Source organism: Salvelinus alpinus, chromosome 8, assembly GCF_045679555.1.
Source record: "Salvelinus alpinus chromosome 8, SLU_Salpinus.1, whole genome shotgun sequence".
NCBI lineage: Eukaryota > Metazoa > Chordata > Actinopteri > Salmoniformes > Salmonidae > Salvelinus > Salvelinus alpinus.
Genome location: NC_092093.1, coordinates 10,801,158 through 10,826,506, shown reverse-complemented (window position 1 = coordinate 10,826,506; position 25,349 = coordinate 10,801,158). Strand labels below are relative to the sequence as shown.

Sequence of the window (25,349 nt, the reverse complement as noted above, 5' to 3'; positions counted from 1 at the left end):
AATCTTTGAGAGGAATGGAAGATTCGATATAGGCCGATAGTTTTTTATATTTTCCGGGTCAAGGTTTGGCTTTTTCAAGAGAGGCTTTATCACTGCCACTTTTAGTGAGTTTGGTACACATCCGGTGGATAGAGAGCTGTTTATTATGTTCAACATAGGAGGGCCAAGCACAGGAAGCAGCTCCTTCAGCAGTTTAGTAGGAATAGGATCCAGTATGCAGCTTGAAGGTTTAGAGGCCATGATTATTTTCATCATTGTGTCAAGAGATATAGTACTAAAACACTTAAGTGTCTCTCCCGATCCCAGGCCCTCGCAGAGCTGTGCAGATCCAGGACAGCTAAGCCCTGGAGGAATACGCAGATTCAAAGAGGAGTCCGTAATTTGCTTTCTAATGGTCATGATCTTTTCCTCAAAGAAGTTCATGAATTTATTACTGCTGAAGTGAAAGCCATCCTCTCTTGGGGAATGCTGCTTTTTAGTTAGTTTCGCAACAGTATCAAAAAGAAATTTTGGATTGTTCTTATTTTCCTCGATTAAGTTGGAAAAGTAGGATGAGCGAGCAGCAGTGAGGGCTCTTCGGTACTGCACGGTACTGTCTTTCCAAGCTAGTCGGAAGACTTCCAGTTTGGTGTGGCGCCATTTCCGTTCCAATTTCCTGGAAGCTTGCTTCAAAGCTCGGGTATTTTCTGTATACCAGGGAGCTAATTTCTTATGACAAATGTTTTTCGTTTTTAGGGGTGCAACTGCATCTAGGGTATTGCGCAAGGTTAAATTGAGTTCCTCAGTTAGGTGGTTAACTGATTTTTGTCCTCTGACGTCCTTGGGTAGGCAGAAGGAGTCTGGAAGGGCATCAAGGAATTTTTGTGTTGTCTGAGAATTTATAGCACGACTTTTGATGCTCCTTGGTTGGGGTCTGAGCAGATTATTTGTTGCGATTGCAAACGTAATAAAATGGTGGTCCGATAGTCCAGGATTATGTGGAAAAACATTAAGATCTACAACATTTATTCCATGGGACAAAACTAGGTCCAGAGTATGACTGTGGCAGTGAGTAGGTCCAGAGACATGTTGGACAAAACCCACTGAGTCGATAATGGCTCCGAAAGACTTTTGGAGTGGGTCTGTGGACTTCTCCATGTGAATATTAAAATCACCAAAAATTAGAATATGATCTGCTATGACTACAAGGTCTGATAGGAATTCAGGAAACTCAGAGAGGAACGCTGTATATGGCCCAGGAGGCCTGTAAACAGTAGCTATAAAAAGTGATTGAGTAGGCTGCATAGATTTCATGACTAGAAGCTCAAAAGACGAAAACGCCATTTTTTTTTTTGTAAATTGAAATTTGCTATCGTAAATGTTAGCAACACCTCCGCCTTTGCGGGATGCACGGGGGATATGGTCACTAGTGTGACCATATCTTAAATTTAATCAATCAATCTATCAATCAGTATGACTGGTGTTTATTACAGTCAACTGTTCACATCAAACCAACAACATCATTATCGTCTGTCTGTCTGTCTGTCTGTCTGTCTGTCTGTCTGTCTGTCTGTCTGTCTGTCTGTCTGTCTGTCTGTCTGTCTGTCTGTCTGTCTGTCTGTCTGTCTGTCTGTCTGTCTGTCTGTCTGTCTGTCTGTCTGTCTGTCTGTCTGTCTTTCTTTCTTTCTCCTCTCACCCCTTCTCTCTGTCATCCATTCCCCTCCCAGGTGCCTCTGGTGGTGTTTAAGAGAGAGAAGGGGATCGCCAGGCTGTTGGAGTTTGAAGGTCTCTACATCACAGAGCAGCCGGCAGACGATGACATCACGGGACAGTGGGACCGTCTCGTCATCAACACCCCGTGAGTCATACCACAGAGGAAAACCTGGCTTGGACTGAAACAGGTGCCGATACTGTTTATGTTTAGTCGCAGGAACTCCACAATACTTTTTGAGCTAATCTATAAGAGGTGCAGGAACTCAAGCAGTAGAACATTTGAGGTGCGGTTATTCAGTTCCGGTAAGCTCCTGACAAATTCAAGCAATGTGTACACTAATATAAAAAAAGTGTGTTGAAAATGTCACCAGCTTCAGATGAATGTTCCTAATAGAATTGTAGAGGCATTGAACTATATCTGTTGTCCCTCTTGTGTTTCTGCAGATCCTTCCCCAATAACTACTGGGACAAGTTTATCAAACGGAAGGTACAAGTACAGCCTTATTCACACAGGAGTCCACACTAATACTATACACATATAACTGCATAGTGTAGTATAGCAATCACATAAACCCAAATCAAATGTCTTTCCCTGTCTCCTCTGTCTATAGGTCATTAATTAGTCAGGAGACCTGTATGTGTCTGTCTGTAGGTCATGAATAAGTATGGAGACCTGTATGTGTCTGTCTGTAGGTCATTAATTAGTATGGAGATCTGTATGTGTCTGTCTGTAGGTCATTAATAAGTATGGAGACCTGTATGGTGCTGAGCGGATAGCTGAGCTGTTGGGTCTGGATAAGACCGCCCTGGACTTCGACCCTACTCAGGAGACCGTGGTGGAGGCGGCTTCTCTTGTATCCTGGTGAGCCATCCACTCTTCTCATATCATCCTAACAAAACTCAAGTCATAGACTGTTTTCTCTGCTACCGCACGGCAAGCGGTACCGGAGCGCCAAGTCTAGGACCAAGAGGCTCCTTAACAGCTTCTACCCCCAAGCCATTAATTAGACTGTTGAACAATTCATCAAATCACCTCCCTCCCTCCCTCCCTCCCCCCCCCCCCCCCCCCCCTCCCTCCCTCCCTCCCTCCCGTAAACAGTGAGTAGCAGCAGTGTATTATCTAAGCATAGTCACTTCACCCCCACCTAGAGTGGAGACCATGAAAACACAGACATTAGTAGGACAGAAATGTCTTACTATTAGTTAAATATGAATTGTTAACCATCGTTATATCAAATAAATCTGATAAATGCACTGGTAATAAACATGTAGCTAATAAACACAGTGAAATACATAGCGTCTCAGTTGAGTTAACCGCTGGGGAGAAAGTAATCTCTCATATCAACACAGTAAAACACATGATACTATATTGTGAATGGGTGGGTAATTCAACGCTAAGAAACATCTGTCTGTTTCCTAATGGCAGGTTGAGCTCTATTGACACCAAGTACCACATCTGGAAAATGGGAGTGGTGCTGACTGATAATGTAAGTGTTTACTCCCTCAATAAAGACAAACAGTCAACCTAGCTCCTCCCCCTGCAGTGTTTGTGGCTGACAATAAGGCTCTGGATAGGTGTAAGCAGTATGGTCAAACCACCCTGAGGCCATCAGAAGGCTAGCTGGAGCCATCACCCTACTGCTTACACCTATCCCTTACAATCTGCGAACACAAAGGGGAAAGGACTAGGAATTTCAAGTAGATTTTAGAGTGAAATAGTGATGGACTGAGCTTCACATTTCCTTGTTCTGTCATGTCAGTCGTTCCTGTACCTGATCTGGTACGCCACCATGTCCATCCTGGGGCACTATAACAACTTCTTCTTCGCTGCCCATCTGCTGGACATCGCCATGGGCTTCAAGACCCTGAGGACCATCCTGTCCTCCGTCACTCACAACGGAAAACAGGCATGTGGCAATAACACCACCAGACACTGTCAGAAGGCCACACAGACATTTGAATCACTAGACTGTAGATCAGTGGGACATCTCAATGCATGTTAGTGTTTTTTGTCACGAATCTTGTTCTGGAGGCAGCTCTGCAGAGTGGTAACTAGCTGGCACAGCCACAAAGTCATAAAATCTGATTTTAAAACTAACCCTAATTAATGCCTAACCCTAACCTTAAATTAAAGGCCCAATTCAGCCGTTTTTATTTCAATATCAAATAATTTCTAGGTAACAAATAAGTACCTTACTGTTATTTTTTTTTCAAATTAAAAGTGTTAAAAAGAAACAAAAATAGCTTTTTAGCGAAGACCAAATTTGTCAAGGAAGAATTTAGCTCGGACTGTCTGGGAGTGAGAGGCCTAATTGGATGAGCCTAATGGGAGGAATCTGTAACCTGAACGTTTATTGGCAGAGGTTTGAAACTCTTACTGATTTGTCTATTAACTTATACCACCTGGTGATGTCACCGGGCAGGCCAAAACTCCATCCCACCACAACAGGCTGAAATTTCAGGCGGTCTTTTCAAACGGCTTTTACATGAAAATGACATTATAATAAATGGCACCATTTCACAGTATTATTTAGTGAGGAAATATATACAGTGCATTCAGAAAGTATTCAGACCCCTTCACTTTTTCCACATTTTGTTACATTACAACCTTACTCTAAAATGGATTAAAATAGGTGCCCCAACAAAAGTACTGAGTAAAGGGTCTGAATACTTATGTAAATGTGATATTTCAGTTTTTTTTGTTTTATAGATTTGCAAAAATGTCTACAAACCTGTTTTTTGCTCTGTCATTATGGGGTATTGTGTGTAGATTGATGAGTTAAAAAAATCTATATTAGAATAAGGCTGTAACCTAATTAAATGTGGAAAGAGTCAAGGGGTCTGAATATTTTTCGAATGCAATATGTAAAACACAGGATATCACGTTTTTGACTGCACTAGGCTTTTAAAACCAAAAAGCACATTTTTCAAAAAGCTCAATTTTATACACCTGTCAGCAACTGGTGTGGCTGAAATTGCCGAATCCACTCATTTGAAGGGATGTCCACATACTTTTGTATATACGGTGTAGCTAGGTGGGACAGCCACATATCTCAGTCATAGTAAGTACATTTTTCCTCAATATAGTAGCTATCAGCAAAGTAAGTGCTAGTTAGGGGGAAAAGTCTGTGCTAGTTAGGGGGAAAAGTCTGTGTTAGTTAGGGGGAAAAGTCTGTGCTAGTTAGGGGGAAAAGTCTGTGTTAGTTAGGGGGAAAAGTCAGTGTTAGTTAGGGGGGAAAGTCAGTGTTAGTTAGGGGGAAAAGTCAGTGTTAGTTAGGGGGAAAAGTCAGTGCTAGTTAGGGGGAAAAGTCAGTGCTAGTTAGGGGGAAAAGTCTGTGCTAGTTAGGGGGGAAAGTCAGTGTTAGTTAGGGGAAAAGTCAGTGTTACATAGGGGAAAAGTCAGTGTTAGTTAGGGGGAAAGTCAGTGTTAGTTAGGGGGGAAAGTCAGTGTTAGTTAGGGGGAAAAGTCAGTGCTAGTTAGGGGGAAAAGTCAGTGCTAGTTAGGGGGAAAAGTCTGTGCTAGTTAGGGGGAAAAGTCAGTGTTAGTTAGGGGGAAAAGTCAGTGTTACATAGGGGAAAAGTCAGTGCTAGTTAGGGGGAAAAGTCAGTGCTAGTTAGGGGGGAAAGTCAGTGTTAGTTAGGGGGAAAAGTCTGTGCTAGTTAGGGGGAAAAGTCAGTGTTACATAGGGGAAAAGTCAGTGTTAGTTAGGGGGACAAGTCAGTGTTAGTTAGGGGGAAAAGTCAGTGTTAGTTAGGGGGAAAAGTCAGTGTTAGTTAGGGGGAAAAGTCAGTGCTAGTTAGGGGGGAAAGTCTGTGCTAGTTAGGGGGGAAAGTCAGTGTTAGTTAGGGGAAAAGTCAGTGTTACATAGGGGAAAAGTCAGTGTTAGTTAGGGGGAAAAGTCAGTGCTAGTTAGGGGGAAAGTCAGTGCTAGTTAGGGGGAAAAGTCAGTGTTAGTTAGGGGGAAAAGTCTGTGCTAGTTAGGGGGGAAAGTCTGTGCTAGTTAGGGGGGAAAGTCTGTGCTAGTTAGGGGAAAAGTCAGTGTTACATAGGGGAAAAGTCAGTGCTAGTTAGGGGGAAAGTCAGTGCTAGTTAGGGGGAAAAGTCAGTGTTAGTTAGGGGGAAAAGTCAGTGCTAGTTAGGGGGAAAAGTCAGTGCTAGTTAGGGGGAAAAGTCTGTGTTACATAGGGGAAAAGTCAGTGTTAGTTAGGGGGACACGTCAGTGTTAGTTAGGGGGAAAAGTCAGTGTTAGTTAGGGGGAAAAGTCAGTGCTAGTTAGGGGGAAAAGTCAGTGCTAGTTAGGGGGAAAAGTCAGTGCTAGTTAGGGGGAAAAGTCTGTGCTAGTTAGGGGGGAAAGTCTGTGCTAGTTAGGGGGGAAAGTCTGTGTTAGTTAGGGGGAAAAGTCAGTGCTAGTTAGGGGGAAAAGTCAGTGTTCGGGCGAAAAGTCAGTGTTAGTTAGGGGAAAAGTCAGTGTTAGTTAGGGGAAAAGTCTGTGTTAGTTAGGGGGAAAAGTCAGTGCTAGTTAGGGGAAAAGTCAGTGTTAGTTAGGGGAAAAGTCAGTGTTAGTTAGGGGAAAAGTCAGTGCTAGTTAGGGGGAAAAGTCAGTGCTAGTTAGGGGAAAAGTCAGTGTTAGTTAGGGGGAAAAGTCTGTGTTAGTTAGGGGAAAGGTCAGTGTTAGTTAGGGGAAAAGTCATTGTTAGTTAGGGGGAAAAGTCAGTGCTAGTTAGGCGGAAAAGTCTGTGTTAGTTAGGGGGAAAAGTCAGTGCTAGTTAGGGGAAAAGTCAGTGTTAGTTAGGGGGAAAAGTCTGTGTTAGTTAGGGGAAAAGTCAGTGTTAGTTAGGGGGAAAAGTCAGTGTTAGTTAGGGGGAAAAGTCAGTGCTAGTTAGGGGGAAAAGTCAGTGCTAGTTAGGGGAAAAGTCAGTGTTAGTTAGGGGAAAAGTCAGTGTTAGTTAGGGGAAAAGTCAGTGTTAGTTAGGGGGAAAAGTCAGTGTTAGTTAGGGGAAAAGTCAGTGTTAGTTAGGGGGAAAAGTCAGTGCTAGTTAGGGGGAAAAGTCTGTGTTAGTTAGGGGGAAAAGTCTGTGTTAGTTAGGGGGAAAAGTCTGTGTTAGTTAGGGGGAAAAGTCTGTGTTAGTTAGGGGGAAAAGTCTGTGTTAGTTAGGGGGAAAAGTCGTGTTAGTTAGGGGAAAAGTCTGTGTTAGGGGGAAAAGTCGTGTTAGTGGTAGTTAGGGGGAAAAGTCTGTGTTAGTTAGGGGGAAAAGTCAGTGCTAGTTAGGGGGAAAAGTCAGTGCTAGTTAGGGGGAAAAGTCAGTGTTAGTTAGGGGAAAAGTCTGTGTTAGTTAGGGGGAAAAGTCAGTGCTAGTTAGGGGAAAAGTCAGTGTTAGTTAGGGGAAAAGTCAGTGCTAGTTAGGGGGAAAAGTCAGTGCTAGTTAGGGGGAAAAGTCTGTGTTAGTTAGGGGGAAAAGTCTGTGTTAGTTAGGGGGAAAAGTCTGTGTTAGTTAGGGGGAAAAGTCTGTGTTAGTTAGGGGGAAAAGTCAGTGTTAGTTAGGGGAAAAGTCAGTGCTAGTTAGGGGGAAAAGTCAGTGTTAGTTAGGGGAAAAGTCCGTGCTAGTTAGGGGGAAAAGTCCGTGCTAGTTAGGGGGAAAAGTCTGTGTTAGTTAGGGGGAAAAGTCTGTGTTAGTTAGGGGGAAAAGTCAGTGCTAGTTAGGGGGAAAAGTCAGTGCTAGTTAGGGGAAAAGTCAGTGCTAGTTAGGGGGAAAAGTCAGTGCTAGTTAGGGGGAAAAGTCTGTGTTAGTTAGGGGGAAAAGTCAGTGCTAGTTAGGGGGGAAAGTCAGTGCTAGTTAGGGGGGAAAGTCTGTGTTAGTTAGGGGGAAAAGTCAGTGTTAGTTAGGGGGAAAAGTCAGTGTTAGTTAGGGGGAAAAGTCAGTGCTAGTTAGGGGGAAAAGTCTGTGTTAGTTAGGGGGAAAAGTCAGTGCTAGTTAGGGGGAAAAGTCAGTGCTAGTTAGGGGGGAAAGTCAGTGTTAGTTAGGGGGAAAAGTCAGTGCTAGTTAGGGGGAAAAGTCAGTGCTAGTTAGGGGGAAAAGTCTGTGTTAGTTAGGGGGAAAAGTCTGTGTTAGTTAGGGGGGAAAGTCAGTGCTAGTTAGGGGGAAAAGTCAGTGTTAGTTAGGGGGGAAAGTCAGTGTTAGTTAGGGGAAAAGTCAGTGTTAGTTAGGGGGAAAAGTCAGTGCTAGTTAGGGGGAAAAGTCAGTGTTAGTTAGGGGGAAAAGTCAGTGCTAGTTAGGGGGAAAAGTCTGTGTTAGTTAGGGGGGAAAGTCTGTGTTAGTTAGGGGGGAAAGTCTGTGTTAGTTAGGGGGGAAAGTCTGTGTTAGTTAGGGGGAAAAGTCTGTGTTAGTTAGGGGGAAAAGTCTGTGTTAGTTAGGGGAAAAGTCTGTGTTAGTTAGGGGAAAAATCAGTGTTAGGGGGAAAAGTCAGTGCTAGTTAGGGGGAAAAGTCAGTGCTAGTTAGGGGGAAAAGTCAGTGCTAGTTAGGGGGAAAAGTCAGTGTTAGTTAGCGGGAAAAGTCTGTGTCAGTTAGGGGGAAAAGTCTGTGTTAGTTAGGGGAAAAGTCAGTGTTAGTTAGGGGAAAAGTCTGTGTTAGTTAGGGGGAAAAGTCAGTGCTAGTTAGGGGGAAAAGTCAGTGCTGGTTAGGGGGAAAAGTCTGTGTTAGTTAGGGGGAATAGTCAGTGCTAGTTAGGGGGAAAAGTCTGTGTTAGTTAGGGGAAAAGTGCAAGTGCTCGTGTTACTTCTCAAAAGGCTTTTGTTTTATATTTTGGGGGAGTGTGGGATTATTTTAGATACTCTTTGAAGAGGTAGGGTTTCAGATATTTTTGTAAAATGGGCAGGAAGTCTGCTGTTCTAGCTTCAGGGGGAAGCTGGTTCCACCATTAGGGTGCCAGGACAGAGAGGAGCTTGGACTGGGCTGAGGGGGAGCTGCCCTCCCATAGGGGTGGAAGGGCCAAGAGACCAGAGGTGGCAGAATGGAGTGTTCGGGTGTTTGAGCAGAGCCTGAAGTTAGGGAGGGGCAGTTCCTCTTGCTGCTCTGTAGGCAGGTACCATGGTCTGTAGTGGATGGGAGCTTCGACTGGAAACCAGTTGGGTGCGTGGAGGAGTGGGGTTGTTATCCTCTCTCAAGTCAAGTGAAGTCATGTTTATTTAAAGTGCATTTGACACAGGTCTCAACACACTTTACGTTTCTGCATGTTGAGAATAATGTGAATATTAATTTCCTCTCTCCAGTTGGTGCTAACTGTCTGTTGGCAGTGTATCTGAACACCGTGGTGGCCTTCAACATTATCACTAATAATGACCCCTCTCTCTCTCTCTGTCTTTCTCTCTACAGTTGGTGCTGACTGTAGGTCTGTTGGCGGTGGTGGTGTATCTGTACACTGTGGTGGCCTTCAACTTCTTCAGGAAGTTCTACAACAAGAGCGAGGACGAGGACGCACCTGATATGAAGTGTGACGACATGATGACTGTAAGTCGATATACACACACACACACACACACACACACACACACACACACACACACACACACACACACACACACACACACACACACACACACACACACACACCACTACTCACTGCTAATAGATGACTCAACGCAGTAGTATTGATACTGTGTCATAGCACGTATAAATTACGTTAAGTTCTTAAGATAGCCCACTAATAGATGGCTTGGTTAGAGTTCATTCCACGACTCACAGAACATGTTGTAGGAAGGGATCCAAGAAGGTTGTCAACACTGCTGCATATCCTTCACACAGCGTTGAAGACACCTCATCACTTCACACTAGTGTAGATCTGTTGAACGAGGAGTTTAACCCCCCCCCCTCTATCCTTTACTACTTCCTGTTTAAAGATTGAGTTTTAAAACCCCTCCTACTCCTCAGTGCTATCTGTTCCACCTGTATATCCTCTTCAGTGCTATCTGTTCCACCTGTATATCCTCCTCAGTGCTACCTGTATTACCTCTTCAGTGCTATCTGTTCCACCTGTATATCCTCCTCAGTGCTATCTGTTCCACCTGTATATCCTCCTCAGGGCTATCTGTTCCACCTGTATATCCTCTTCAGTGCTATCTGTTCCACCTGTATATCCTCCTCAGGGCTATCTGTTCCACCTGTATATCCTCTTCAGTGCTATCTGTTCCACCTGTATATCCTCCTCAGGGCTATCTGTTCCACCTGTATATCCTCCTCAGTGCTATCTGTTCCACCTGTATATCCTCCTCAGTGCTATCTGTTCCACCTGTATATCCTCCTCAGTGCTATCTGTTCCACCTGTATATCCTCTTCAGTGCTATCTGTTCCACCTGTATATCCTCTTCAGTGCTATCTGTTCCACCTGTATATCCTCTTCAGTGCTATCTGTTCCACCTGTATATCCTCCTCAGTGCTATCTGTATATCTTCCTCAGTGCTATCTGTATATCCTCCTCAGTGCTATCTGTTCCACCTGTATATCTTCCTCAGTGCTATCTGTTCCACCTGTATATCCTCCTCAGTGCTATCTGTATATCTTCCTCAGTGCTATCTGTATATCTTCCTCAGTGCTATCTGTATATCCTCCTCAGTGCTATCTGTTCCATCTGTATATCCTCCTCAGTGCTATCTGTATATCCTCCTCAGTGCTATCTGTATATCTTCCTCAGTGCTATCTGTATATCCTCCTCAGTGCTATCTGTATATCCTCCTCAGTGCTATCTGTATATCCTCCTCAGTGCTATCTGTATATCCTCCTCAGTGCTATCTGTATATCCTCCTCAGTGCTATCTGTATATCCTCCTCAGTGCTATCTGTATATCCTCTTCAGTGCTATCTGTATATCCTCCTCAGTGCTATCTGTATATCCTCCTCAGTGCTATCTGTATATCCTCCTCAGTGCTATCTGTATATCCTCCTCAGTGCTATCTGTATATCCTCCTCAGTGCTATCTGTATATCCTCCTCAGTGCTATCTGTATATCCTCCTCAGTGCTATCTGTATATCCTCCTCAGTGCTATCTGTATATCCTCCTCAGTGCTATCTGTATATCCTCCTCAGTGCTATCTGTATATCCTCTTCAGTGCTATCTGTATATCCTCCTCAGTGCTATCTGTATATCCTCCTCAGTGCTATCTGTATATCCTCCTCAGTGCTATCTGTATATCCTCCTCAGTGCTATCTGTATATCCTCCTCAGTGCTATCTGTATATCCTCTTCAGTGCTATCTGTATATCCTCTTCAGTGCTATCTGTATATCCTCCTCAGTGCTATCTGTATATCCTCTTCAGTGCTATCTGTATATCCTCTTCAGTGCTATCTGTATATCCTCCTCAGTGCTATCTGTATATCCTCCTCAGTGCTATCTGTATATCCTCCTCAGTGCTATCTGTATATCCTCCTCAGTGCTATCTGTATATCCTCCTCAGTGCTATCTGTATATCCTCCTCAGTGCTATCTGTATATCCTCTTCAGTGCTATCTGTATATCCTCTTCAGTGCTATCTGTATATCCTCCTCAGTGCTATCTGTATATCCTCCTCAGTGCTATCTGTATATCCTCCTCAGTGCTATCTGTATATCCTCTTCAGTGCTATCTGTATATCCTCCTCAGTGCTATCTGTATATCTTCCTCAGTGCTATCTGTATATCTTCCTCAGTGCTATCTGTATATCCTCCTCAGTGCTATCTGTATATCCTCCTCAGTGCTATCTGTATATCCTCCTCAGTGCTATCTGTATATCCTCCTCAGTGCTATCTGTATATCTTCCTCAGTGCTATCTGTATATCCTCCTCAGTGCTATCTGTATATCCTCCTCAGTGCTATCTGTATATCTTCCTCAGTGCTATCTGTTCCACCTGTATATCTTCCTCATCCTCCTCTGTGCTACCTGTATTACCTCTTCAGTGCTATCTGTTCTACCTGTATATCCTCCTCAGTGCTATCTGTTCCACCTGTACGCGGGGGTGCGGGCCGGCGGTGGTATCGGGGATGAGCTGGAGGACCCGGCCGGAGACCCCTACGAGCTGTGGCGTATCCTCTTTGACATCACCTTCTTCTTCTTCGTCATCGTCATCCTCCTGGCCATCATCCAGGGTACGTTACTACCAGGGTTGTGGTTATTTCCAGTCAATTCAGGGAGTACACTGGAATTCCAATTCTCTTCAATTGGTAGCATTTTGAGTTGGAATTACAATGGTTTACCTATCTGAATGGATTGGAATTGACCCCAGCTTTGGTATGTTACTACGGAACTTTTTTGATACTGTATCACATGAGTTTTCTTGAAGTTCCTGATGTACACACAATTCAGCCTTTAGCTGCCACGTAAACACTAGAATAAATAAAAATGTGACTAAATAATCTTTAGGGTGAGGTCTAGGATCATGTAATCTTACCCATTGTGATTTAAAGAGCACTCCTACTCTGAAACATTTGATACGTATAGCCCCCGGTTTTCAGAACAACAGCTGAGAGGACTTTACCGTGTTTAACAAGTTTAAATGCTGTCTTGTTCAATATTCCAGGTTTGATTATTGATGCGTTTGGGGAACTGAGAGACCAGCAGGAGCAGGTGAAGGAGGATATGGAGGTAAGAGTTCACCTGGTCTGGAGGTGAGAGTTCACCTGGTCTCACCTAGAACTTTTTCTGGGCTCCCAAGTGGCGCAAGGCACTGTATCTCAGTGCTAGAGGCGTCACTACAGAACCTGGTTCGATCCCGGGCTGTATCACAACCGTACCAAAGGGCGGCGCACAATTGGCCCAGCGTCGTCCGGGTTAGGGGAGGGTTTGGTAGGCGGTAGGCCGTAATTGAAAATAAGATTTTGTTCTAAACTTACTTGCCTAGTTAAATAAAAATAACAAACGATCAATGTTAGGAATAAGCATATTCTTGAATAAATTCAATATGTTAGGGGAGGGGAGTGTATCTGATTGGGTAAACACATTCTATCATCTTACTGTAGACTAAATGCTTCATCTGTGGTATTGGAAATGACTACTTTGACACGACACCCCACGGCTTTGAGACCCACACCTTACAAGAGCACAACCTGGCCAACTACCTGTGAGTACATAACTGACATGAGGATGTTGTTCAAGCATACGACCAGAGATGCTCCATTATTAAAAGGCTCTTGTTTGAATTGAAATAGATATGCTTAACCTTACCAACTTAACTTTACCAGTGATGCTCTGGAGGAAAGCTTGAGTTAATATTTGATCAAACTGGTCACACGGCTTTTCTCTTCCTGTGCAGATTCTTCCTGATGTACCTCATCAACAAGGACGAGACTGAACACACTGGTCAGGTACGTACAACAACACTTCTCTCTCATATGAACACACTGGTCAGGTACGTACAACAACACTGCTCTCTATCATATGAACACACTGGTCAGGTACGTACAACAACACTTCTCTTTATCATATGAACACACTGGTCAGGTACGTACAACAACACTTCTCTCTATCATATGAACACACTGGTCAGGTACGTACAACAACACTTCTCTCTATCATATGAACACACTGGTCAGGTACGTACAACAACACTTCTCTCTATCATATGAACACACTGGTCAGGTACGTACAACAACACTTCTCTCTATCATATGAACACACTGGTCAGGTACGTACAACAACACTTCTCTCTATCATATGAACACACTGGTCAGGTACGTACAACAACACTTCTCTCTATCATATGAACACACTGGTCAGGTACGTACAACAACACTTCTCTCTATCATATGAACACACTGGTCAGGTCTCAATCTCTGTCATTGAAACTCTACCACTGGAATAGAACTATGGAGTGATTTCAGTGCCAACAGAAACTGTATTTGAATTACACCATTTTGAATTTGTATTAGGATATTGAATCGAATATCTAACAATTTGTAATGCACACATTGAATTCATAAATTGATGTTGTATTTCCTGATTTTTAAAAACTAAATTGAATGAATAAATCGCATACATTTTTGAAATTCAATTTCAATGTAATATTCTGTTTCAATACGGTAGATGTTGCATTCATTTTATGTTTATCAAAGTTTTATATATTCAACTTCTTAGACCCATTGGGCACAGACGTCAATTCAACATCTATTCCACATTGGTTCAACGTCTAGACATGTCCATGTTCGAGAGAGTCTAAGCTTTCAGGAATGGGATATAGCCATAATAGCTTATAACGGTTAAAACGCTAGAGATCAATTCATAGGAAGATAAATTAAACATGCCCCATTGGCTTCGGAAACTGGCAAAAGCTTCTGTTTTTCCACAAAGCGGTTGATTCTCTGTTCTCCTCTACCTTTCCTGGCTTGCAAAGTACCAGGATGTTGTCTCTGGTTTTGAATCAGAAGTTGAATATATGACACTTTGATCAACTTGAAATTATAGTTTGTAAACTTGATACACAGAAAATTAATGCAACATCTACCGTATTGAAACAGAATATATAATGAATGCAATGGCTCCCTAAACCGCCAACGACACCACGCCTTTTGAATGTCATGTGTATTTCAAATTGTAATATTGCTGCCATTTGACTTTAACACACTACACAATTTGATTTCACGTAAAATGACCTTTTGTAGTTGAAACACCTTTTTGCTCCTAAAACCATTTTAACTACTGTGTATTTCCCTGTCCTTCAACAGGAGTCGTATGTGTGGAAGATGTACCAGGAGAGATGCTGGGATTTCTTCCCTGCTGGGGACTGTTTCAGGAAGCAGTATGAGGACCTGCTTGGGTAGAGAGGACACCTAACACTACCCAGCTACTCTACAACCCTACCTGGGTAGAGAGGACACCTAACACGACTTTAGCTAGCTACCCTACCTGGGTAGAGAGGACACTTAACACTCCCCAGTTACCCTAAAACAACACTGTCTGTATTTGAGAGACAAGTCTACTCACAAACCCTACATCCTATCTGAGGCAGCCTTCTTACGTCACTTCAACAACATTTAATGGATACGTTTTCTATCTGGGTAGAGGACACCAGAACACTACCCAGCTACCCTACAACACTATCTGGGTAGAGGACACCAGAACACTACCCAGCTACCCTACAACACTATCTGGGTAGAGGACACCAGAACACTACCCAGCTACCCTACAACACTATCTGGGTAGAGGACACCAGAACACTACGCAGCTACCCTACAACACTATCTGGGTAGAGGACACCAGAACACTACCCAGCTACCCTACAACACTATCTGGGTAGAGGACACCAGAACACTACCCAGCTACCCTACAACACTATCTGGGTAGAGAGGACACCAGAACACTACCCAGCTACCCTACAACACTATCTGGGTAGAGATGACACCAGAACACTAACCAGCTACCCTACAACACTATCTGGGTAGAGGACACCAGAACACTACCCAGCTACCCTACAACACTATCTGGGTAGAGGACATCAGAACACTACCCAGCTACCCTACAACACTATCTGGGTAGAGGACACCAGATCACTACGCAGCTACCCTACAACACTATCTGGGTAGAGGACACCAGAACACTACCCAGCTACCCTACAACACTATCTGGGTAGAGGACACCAGAACACTACCCAGCTACCCTACAACACTATCTGGGTAGAGAGGACACCAGAACACTACCCAGCTACCCTACAACACTATCTGGGTAGAGAGGACACCAGAACACTACCCAGCTACCCTACAACACTATCTGGGTAGAGGACACCAGAACACTACCCAGCTACCCTACAACACTATCTGGGTAGAGGACACCAGAACACTACCCAGCTACCCTACAACACTATCTGGTAAAGACTAACTCACTTGAACCTTAAATGGAACATGAAATCTAGCTCTTCTGCTGCCATTGTATCCATCATACAGTGTCACCTAATGAAATGGCAAGCCACTACTGAGGAGAGACTGAGGTTGACGAAGACGATGATTGGACGTGGTGTTTGAATTGTAAAGAAAAGTACTTTGCCTGTTACTAAAAGATAGGTCACTGTCACGGTGACACCTTGTTTGCTCTTTGAACGCAAATGGTTATATTCATTTGATTTGTTATGATGACACATTACCCTTTTCACTTGCTTACCCCCAAAACTGTTGCACAATGTGTGTTGTGTGGTAGAGTGGAGCCATTGATATATGTAGGGTTACAGCTTGAGGAGTGATTGAATGTACAAGCCATGATATTAATACCCAATATATTAACTGAGAACCCAAAACACAAGATTGATGCTAGAATGTGAATTGTGGTGGTGATAATGATGAAACTTGACTAGAAATTAAATTAGACCTATTCTACCTTTTTATTGAACTTGGTCCGAATCTAATTAGCTTGGTGAGATGAAACATTTTAAAAAGGGGTCCTTCAAGTCTTGAGCCCATTATAGTTGTTTATAAAGTGCCAATGTGCCTTAAAATGAGAACTTGACACCCTTCGTGGATTAGATTAGAATTACCTAGCTACAGTAGGGATAGCTTTTTGGAAGAAAAATAAATAAATCTAGATACCCATTGTGTAATTGTTGCTCAGTTTGGATTTGTTCCCAAACTACAGTGTCCTTGTCTGCCTGTACACCTTTCTTTCCATAGTAGAAATTACAAGCTGAGGAAAAAACATGGTTGAAGATTTATTGAACACAGAAAAACAGTGAACTGCAATTGTATGGCCATTTATATGTAGTAGCTTTGGTAAAACTGCATTTCTTTCTGAGAAGAGGGTGGATGGAAATGAATAAATTAACCAATGCAATAAACCATGTCTGTATTCCATGGGCTGTCAACTAACTCACAACATCGATCCAATTACAGAAACCTTTCAGAGGGGAAAATCTGTGTGAGTGTGTGTCCCTTGCCGTGTCTGACAAGGAATAGGAAATTCATGTCCTTTGACTTCGAAGGGTACAGCTTCACAGAGCTCTGCTGCCACAGCCAAACCATCCAGGGTAGTCGGTAGGATGGAGAAAACATGGGACTTGATGCGAATCAGTCAAATGGGAGGGAAAGAACTCCCAACAATGCCTTCGTCCAAAGTCGATCTTATGAAAAGTATATTACTGAATCTGCCGTTATATAAGCAGTGCTCCATGTGTTGACTGTGGTGGATTAGAATATGATGTAAGACTGTTAGGTGCTGAGGGATGTACTCGTTATGTGATAAGGGCTGAATTGGGGTCTGGACGGTCCTTCTCCTAGGTCAGACAAGGTCAAAAGGTTAGAGTTCAGGGTCAGGAGATCATGCTGTCCAGCCAGTCTTCCAGGTCCTCCTCTGTCACCACCTCCTTCTTCTGAATCTCCTCCTTGGCCTGCTGTGTCTCCTGCTTCTTATCCTCCTCCTCTGGAACTAGCTCCTCCCTCTCCTCCTCTGGAACTAGCTCCTCCCTCTCCTCCTCTGGAACTAGCTCCTCCCTCTCCTCCTCTGGAACTAGCTCCTCCCTCTCCTCTAATGCTGCTGAAAAAAGAAACCACAGAAAGTTGCACTCTCCCTAGTACTCACACAAATATAGTGGACGAACCAACAATTTTCCATCTTGTTTCTCTGTATGTTGCTAGCAAATTATCAATGCCTTTCTTTAGGTTACTGTTAAGTGATGGGTTGTTGTAGCAACAAGGTATTCTTCCACACTGAATAGTCTGCAACTGTGTATAATCTAATTACAACATTGCTGAACAGAACAAAAATGTTAGGCGCCAGCTGGGTACTCACGTTTATTCGGAACCTCCACAAGCGTGCCAGTTTGGAACGCTGAAGGTTCTGAGACTGAGCTCTGTAGACTGAGCAGCTGGTCCAAATCTTTATCCATGTCATCCACCACGGGGGTCTTGGCAGCTGAGGAGCCCAGAGGAACAGTGCCTGGGGCTGTGCTCACAGCACAGGAAACGCCCAGGCTTGGAGTAAGGCCTTTCTGAGCTGCTGGGACTCCTGGGACAGTAAGCTTAAACAGACCCAGCGCTACAGAGTTCTGTTTGGGTGCCATGGTCATAGTGGGTAGCTCCACCGGAGAGGTCACCTGATAAATAACCACAGGATTAGATAATACATCTGGATTCAACCCAAATACACTTGGTGACTGACCATTACATTACCAATACTTAGACAATGACTTTCTGGGAACGCTCTGAAAACAAAGAATTCAACAGGTTTCCATGGTAATATTACAACACTTCTGAATACGCTAGTCTAGATGCCTAAGGAGGTGTAGACGCCCAACACCAAACCCAATGGAGAAAAAAGGTTCTGCATCAGGACTAGTTCAGCCTCCAGGTTCAGTCTGTGGTGGAGAGGCATCAGTTCCTACCTGGACTAGTTCAGCCTCCAGGTTCAGTCTGTGGTGGAGAGGCATCAGTTCCTACCTGGACTAGTTCAGCCTCCAGGTTCAGTCTGTGGTGGAGAGGCATCAGTACCCTACCAGGACTAGTTCAGCCTCCAGGTTCAGTCTGTGGTGGAGAGGCATCAGTTCCTACCTGGACTAGTTCAGCCTCCAGGTTCAGTCTGTGGTGGAGAGGCATCAGTTCCTACCTGGACTAGTTCAGCCTCCAGGTTCAGTCTGTAGTGGAGAGGCATCAGTTCCTACCTGGACTAGTTCAGCCTCCAGGTTCAGTCTGTAGTGGAGAGGCATCAGTACCTACCTGGACCAGTTCAGCCTCCAGGTTCAGTCTGTGGTGGAGAGGCATCAGTACCCTACCTGGACTAGTTCAGCCTCCAGGTTCAGTCTGTAGTGGAGAGGCATCAGTTCCTACCTGGACTAGTTCAGCCTCCAGGTTCAGTCTGTAGTGGAGAGGCATCAGTTCCTACCTGGACTAGTTCAGCCTCCAGGTTCAGTCTGTGGTGGAGAGGCATCAGTACCTACCTGGACTAGTTCAGCCTCCAGGTTCAGTCTGTAGTTGAGAGGCATCAGTTCCTACCTGGACTAGTTCAGCCTCCAGGTTCAGTCTGTGGTGGAGAGGCATCAGTTCCCTACCAGGACTAGTTCAGCCTCCAGGTTCAGTCTGTGGTGGAGAGGCATCAGTACCTACCTGGACTAGTTCAGCCTCCAGGTTCAGTCTGTAGTGGAGAGGCATCAGTTCCCTACCTGGACCAGTTCAGCCTCCAGGTTCAGTCTGTAGTGGAGAGGCATCAGTTCCCTACCTGGACCAGTTCAGCCTCCAGGTTCAGTCTGTAGTGGAGAGGCATCAGTTCCCTACCTGGACCAGTTCAGCCTCCAGGTTCAGTCTGTAGTGGAGAGGCATCAGTACCTACCTGGACTAGTTCAGCCTGTGGTGGAGAGGCATCAGTACCTACCAGGACTAGTTCAGCCTGTGGTGGAGAGGCATCAGTTCCTACCTGGACTAGTTCAGCCTGTGGTGGAGAGGCATCAGTACCTACCAGGACTAGTTCAGCCTGTGGTGGAGAGGCATCAGTACCTACCTGAACTAGTTCAGCCTCCAGGTTCAGTCTGTGGTGGAGAGGCATCAGTTCCTACCTGGACTAGTTCAGCCTCCAGGTTCAGTCTGTAGTGGAGAGGCATCAGTTCCTACCTGGACTAGTTCAGCCTCCAGGTTCAGTCTGTGGTGGAGAGGCATCAGTTCCTACCTGGACTAGTTCAGCCTCCAGGTTCAGTCTGTGGTGGAGAGGCAGCTCCTGTAGAGACTGGGCCAGGGCTGGGAGGTCCACAAACACTGCTGAAAACTAGATGTAGGGAGAGGGGTGGAAGGAGGGGGGCGAAGGGGGCGAAGGTGGAGGAAGGGGGCGAAGGGTGGAGGAAGGGGGCGAAAGGTGGAGGGCGAAGGGTGGAGGAAGGGGGCGAGGGTGGAGGAAGGGGGCGAGGGTGGAGGAAGGGGGCGAAGGTGGAGGAAGGGGGCGAAGGGTGGAGGAAGGGGGCGAAGGGTGGAGGAAGGGGGCGAAGGGTGGAGGAAGGGGGCGAAGGGTGGAGGGCGAAGGGTGGAGGAAGGGGGCGAGGGTGGAGGAAGGGGGCGAAGGGTGGAGGGTGGAGGAAGGGGGCGAAGGGTGGAGGAAGGGGGCGGGGGTGGAGGAAGGGGGCGGGGGTGGAGGAAGGGGGCGGGGGTGGAGGAAGGGGGCGGGGGTGGAGGAAGGGGGCGGGGGTGGAGGAAGGGGGCGGGGGTGGAGGAAGGGGGCGGGGGTGGAGGAAGGGGGCGGGGGTGGAGGAAGGGGGCGAAGGGTGGAGGAAGGGGGCGAAGGGTGGAGGAAGGGGGCGAAGGGTGGAGGAAGGGGGCGGGGGTGGAGGAAGGGGGCGGGGGTGGAGGAAGGGGGCGGGGGCGGAGGAAGGGGGCGGGGGAAGGGAGAAAACTTATCAACTCCAGGGACAAAATAGACTAGTACCAAAACAAATCCTAGCCACTACCTAGTCACACACTATTGGCAACAAGATCTTATTGAGCACTGACTGGTCCGTTCAATGAGAGAGAGAGGGATCTATACAGGAAACACAACTTCAAGAGGAACAGAGGAAAGGCAATACCATATTTACCTGATTGGCCCCCAATGAGTCCATATCCCACTCCTTCTCCTCAGAAAAGCGGAATTGAGTGAAAGAGTCCCCTGAGAACGAGAGAGAGAGAAAAGACTCTGAAACCAGGCTACTGCTGTCCGTTGCTCAGAATGTTACTCGACAGATCTGTTTATCTGTTAAATACATACTTCACTTATTTATGAATTATTTCATATATTCATGTCAAACAGTTTATGTAATTAAGCTACATATTAACATATGATACAAGATAATAAAGATTGCATGATTCCTTCTGTAAGCCTATCAGTCATTGTTGAAAATATTAGCAGGCAAAAGTCTTATGGTAACAATGACACTGAACAGTCAGTCACTAGGGGTCACCAAACAGTCACTAGGGGTCACCAGTCAGTCAGTCACTGGGCGTCACCAGTCAGTCAGTCACTGGGGGTCACCAAACAGTCAGTCACTGGGGGTCACCTAACAGTCAGTCACTAGGGGTCACCAAACAGTCAGTCACTGGGGGTCACCAGTCAGTCACTAGGGGTCACCAAACAGTCAGTCACTGGGGGTCACCAAACAGTCAGTCACTAGGGGTCACCAAACAGTCAGTCACTGGGGGTCACCAAACAGTCAGTCACTGGGGGTCACCAGTCAGTCACTAGGGGTCACCAAACAGTCAGTCACTGGGGGTCACCAAACAGTCAGTCACTAGGGGTCACCAGTCAGTCACTAGGGGTCACCAAACAGTCAGTCACTAGGGGTCACCAGTCAGTCACTAGGGGTCACCAAACAGTCACTAGGGGTCACCAAACAGTCAGTCACTAGGGGTCACCAGTCAGTCAGTCACTGGGGGTCAGTCAGTAGTCACTAGGGGTCACCTAACAGTCAGTCACTAGGGGTCACCAGTCAGTCACTAGGGGTCACCAGTCAGTCAGTCACTGGGGGTCACCAGTCAGTCAGTCACTAGGGGTCACCTAACAGTCAGTCACTGGGGGTCACCAGTCAGTCAGTCACTGGGGGTCACTAGGGGTCACCAAACAGTCAGTCACTAGGGGTCACCAGTCAGTCACTAGGGGTCACCAAACAGTCAGTCACTAGGGGTCACCAGTCAGTCAGTCACTGGGGGTCACCAGTCAGTCACTAGGGGTCACCAAACAGTCAGTCACTAGGGGTCACCAAACAGTCAGTCACTAGGGGTCACCAGTCAGTCACTAGGTGTCACCAGTCAGTCACTAGGGGTCACCAAACAGTCAGTCACTAGGGATCACCAGTCAGTCAGTCACTAGGGGTCACCAGTCAGTCAGTCACTAGGGGTCACCAGTCAGTCAGTCAGTCACTAGGGGTCACCAGTCAGTCAGTCACTAGGGGTCACCAGTCAGTCAGTCACTAGGGGTCACCAGTCAGTCAGTCACTAGGGGTCACCTAACAGTCAGTCACTAGGGGTCACCTAACAGTCAGTCACTGGGGGTCACCAGTCAGTCAGTCACTAGGGGTCACCTAACAGTCAGTCACTAGGGGTCACCAGTCAGTCAGTCACTAGGGGTCACCAGTCAGTCAGTCACTAGGGGTCACCAGTCAGTCAGTCACTAGGGGTCACCAGTCAGTCAGTCACTAGGGGTCACCAGTCAGTCAGTCACTAGGGGTCACCAGTCAGTCAGTCACTAGGGGTCACCTAACAGTCAGTCACTAGGGGTCACCTAACAGTCAGTCACTAGGGGTCACCTAACAGTCAGTCACTGGGGGTCACCAGTCAGTCAGTCAGTCACTGGGGGTCACCAGTCAGTCAGTCACTAGGGGTCACCAGTCAGTCAGTCACTAGGGGTCACCAGTCAGTCAGTCACTAGGGGTCACCAGTCAGTCACTATGGGTCACCAGTCAGTCAGTCACTAGGGGTCACCTAACAGTCAGTCACTAGGAGTCACCAAACAGTCAGTCACTAGGGGTCACCAGTCAGTCACTAGGGGTCACCTAACCAGGTTGGTTTTGCAGTAAGACAGTGTATCATAGAAAGTCTTATGAAAGCAGACTATTGATTCCTTTCACTGGCAGTTCTATAATAAGCACTTCAGAACTCATTTAGTAACTCTTTCCACTGAGGGGCATCAGAGACAAAGAACAAATACAGGTAACTGCCAAAATAAAGGAAACACCAACATAAAGCATCTTAATAGGGAGTTGTGTCACCACGAGCCTGAACAGCTTCAATGCACCTTGGCATAGATCCTACAAGTGTCTGGAACTCTATTGGAGGGATGTGACACCATTCTTCAACCATGAATTCCATAATTTGGTGTTTTGTTGATGGTGGTGGGAAAACGCTGTATCAGGCACCGCACCAGAATCTCCCTTAAGTATTCAATTGGGTTGAGATCTGGTGACTGAGATGGAATTACACTATACATATATATACAAAAGAATGTGGACACCCCTTCAAATTAGTGGATTCAGCCACACCTGTTACTGAGCACATAGCCATGCAATCTCCATAGACAAACACTGGCAGTACTATGGCCTCACTGAAAGGCTGTGACTTTCAACGTGGCACCGTCACAGGATGCCACCTTTCCAACAAGTCAGTTTGTCAAATGTCTGCCCTGCTAGAGCTGCCCCGGTAAACTGTAAGTGCTGTTATTGTGAAGTGGAAACGTCTAGTAGCAACAACGGTTCAGCCGCGAAGTGGAAGGCCACACAAGCTCACAAAACGTGACCACCGAGTGCTGAAGTGTGTAAAAATCGTCTGTCTTCGGTTGCAACACTCACTACTGAGTTCCAAACTGCCTCTGGAGGCAACGTCAGCACAATAACTGTTCGTTGGGAGCTTCCTGAAGCCTAAGATCGCCATGCGAAATGCCAAGCGTTGGCTGGAGTGGTGTAAAGCACTCTGATCTGCTCTGTGGGAGGGACTAACAGAACTCTGATCTGCTCTGTGGGAGGGACTAACAGAACTCTGATCTGCTCTGTGGGAGGGACTAACAGAACTCTGATCTGCTCTGTGGGAGGGACTGACAGAACTCTGATCTGCTCTGTGGGACTAACAGAACTCTGCTGTGAAGCCATGAGCATTAAACAAGGTGTCGAGGTGTAAATATCCCTGACTGTCCCCGGCCTGTCACACTCAGAGGGAAGCACAGTGGGAGGCCTGGCCTCATGTCCTGTTATACACACCACACACACACTAGGGGTGTGACGGTTAAATTAATTGGGGATCGTTACGTTTTAGAAAAAAATCCTGGACAGATTAACAAAATGTTTATTCCAGTGCAGTTATCACAAAACGACCACTAACAGGTCCCGATCATCATCACCAAGGTAACACGTTTAAAGTGTAACAAATACCTAACGCAAGAATGCTGTAAATAGGAGATAAGCATCTTTCACATGATTTGCTACGGATATAAAAGCGCACCGCACGTAAACATGGTTAACAGTTAGGAAAATGGCAGGGAGTGAGAAGACCTGTATGGCAATACTTTGAGAAGGTGATACAATGCAAACTTTGCGAGGCGGAATTGAGCTACAGTGGCAGTACAGGTACTGAAAGGGAGGCAGCGTGAGACCCAACCCGTTGCTGGCAGCAGGGCGGTGAGGGACGGAGTCAGAAACCCAACCCGTTGCTGGCAGCAGGGCGATGAGGGACGGAGTGAGAGACCCAAACCGTTGCTGGCAGCAGGGCGGTGAGGGACGGAGTCAGAAACCCAACCCGTTGCTGGCAGCAGGGCGATGAGGGACGGAGTCAGAGACCCAACCCGTTGCTGGCAGCAGGGCGATGAGGGACGGAGTGAGAAACCCAACACGTTGCTGGCAGCAGGACGATGAGGGACGGAGTCAGAAACCCAACCCGTTGCTGGCAGCAGGGCGATGAGGGACGGAGTTAGAGACCCAACCCGTTGCTGGCAGCAGGGCGATGAGGGACGGAGTCAGAGACCCAACCTGTTGCTGGCAGCAGGGCGATGAGGGACGGAGCGAGAAACCCAACCCGTTGCTGGCAGCAGGGCGATGAGGGACGGAGTCAGAGACCCAACCCGTTGCTGGCAGCAGGGCGATGAGGGACGGAGTGAGAGACCCAAGCCGTTGCTGGCAGCAGGGCGGTGAGGGACGGAGCCAGAAACCCAACCCGTTGCTGGCAGCAGGGCGATGAGGGACGGAGTCAGAAACCCAACCCGTTGCTGGCAGCAGGGCGATGTGAAGTCTAATGTACTGAGAACATGGAGGAGAGGCACACAACAGAGAACCAGAAACAAATACAGTATACACACTCCTTTCTCTAAACATGAATACAGTATACACTCAGTTAATACCATTGTTGATGAGTGGGTGGTGGACAGCATTAATACCATCGTTACTGAGTGGGTGGTGGACAGCATTAATACCATCGTTACTGAGTGGGTGGTGGACAGCAGTAATACCATTGTTACTGAGTGGGTGGTGGACAGCATTAATACCATCGTTGATGAGTGGGTGGTGGACAGGAGTTAGGTGAGCGCCGTCTAGCTGCGTGGTAACCATGACTACGGTACATTGAACTGCACTGCCCCCTAGTGGTCATACGCAGGACAATTTCTGAATTGTGAATTCAGGTCATTTTAGTTTTATAAAAAAAAGAAAATTCAACGATACATAACAGGCAGATTGAACGTTAATATTTTTTTATTATTACATTAGTCACATCCCTAAGATACACACACAATGGACGTTCCTCCGCTGTACACGGACAGGCCAGCAGAGCCTGATGTGACCCACACAAACCCAGCATCCGTGTTAACCAGGCCGCACCCTCTGTGTAAGCAAAGCGTGTCGTGTTGTGGAGAGGGACACACATGACAGTTACAGTACAGCAGCTGGTTTCCCTGGTAAACAGCCAACCGTCAGAGACGCAGGCCCAGTGTCAATACTTTAATAACGCACCCTTCCTTCCTTCCTTGGGAGTAAAATGAGCCTACGGATCATAGATTTGTAGAACCGTGAGTTATGTCAGAAGTGGCTTTAAGGACGGCTGCATTCTCTCTCTTTCACAGTTTTATTTAACTAGGCAAGTCAGTTAAAAACAAATTCTTATTTACAATGACGGCCTACCCCGACTAAACCCGGACGACGCTGAGCCAAATTGTGCGCTGACTCTCAATCACGGCCAGCCTGGAATCGAACCAGGGTCTGTAGTGACGCCTCTAGCACGGAGATGCAGTG

General features: G+C 46.3%; 2 protein-coding genes across 2 annotated transcripts in view; one reads left to right on the top strand and one right to left on the bottom strand.

The window, feature by feature from the left end:
* LOC139582535 (ryanodine receptor 3-like) overlaps nucleotides 1-16,488 on the top strand; it is a 272,990-nt gene extending 256,502 nt beyond the window's left edge. The window contains exons 99-109 of the mRNA XM_071412622.1: nucleotides 1,707-1,837; nucleotides 2,137-2,179; nucleotides 2,427-2,554; nucleotides 3,119-3,179; nucleotides 3,453-3,599; nucleotides 9,065-9,199; nucleotides 11,649-11,805; nucleotides 12,237-12,301; nucleotides 12,676-12,776; nucleotides 12,969-13,020; nucleotides 14,377-16,488. Coding sequence (XP_071268723.1) covers nucleotides 1,707-1,837; nucleotides 2,137-2,179; nucleotides 2,427-2,554; nucleotides 3,119-3,179; nucleotides 3,453-3,599; nucleotides 9,065-9,199; nucleotides 11,649-11,805; nucleotides 12,237-12,301; nucleotides 12,676-12,776; nucleotides 12,969-13,020; nucleotides 14,377-14,472 — 1,116 coding nt within the window. The 3' untranslated portion in view covers nucleotides 14,473-16,488. The remainder of the gene's footprint in view (nucleotides 1-1,706; nucleotides 1,838-2,136; nucleotides 2,180-2,426; nucleotides 2,555-3,118; nucleotides 3,180-3,452; nucleotides 3,600-9,064; nucleotides 9,200-11,648; nucleotides 11,806-12,236; nucleotides 12,302-12,675; nucleotides 12,777-12,968; nucleotides 13,021-14,376) is intronic.
* The window catches only part of aven (apoptosis, caspase activation inhibitor), a 58,113-nt gene continuing 49,097 nt past the window's right edge, over nucleotides 16,334-25,349 (bottom strand). Inside the window, exons 4-7 of the mRNA XM_071412623.1 lie at nucleotides 20,184-20,254; nucleotides 19,289-19,384; nucleotides 17,423-17,726; nucleotides 16,334-17,167 (exon numbers count right to left, since the gene is read on the bottom strand). Coding sequence (XP_071268724.1) covers nucleotides 16,944-17,167; nucleotides 17,423-17,726; nucleotides 19,289-19,384; nucleotides 20,184-20,254 — 695 coding nt within the window. The 3' untranslated portion in view covers nucleotides 16,334-16,943. The remainder of the gene's footprint in view (nucleotides 17,168-17,422; nucleotides 17,727-19,288; nucleotides 19,385-20,183; nucleotides 20,255-25,349) is intronic.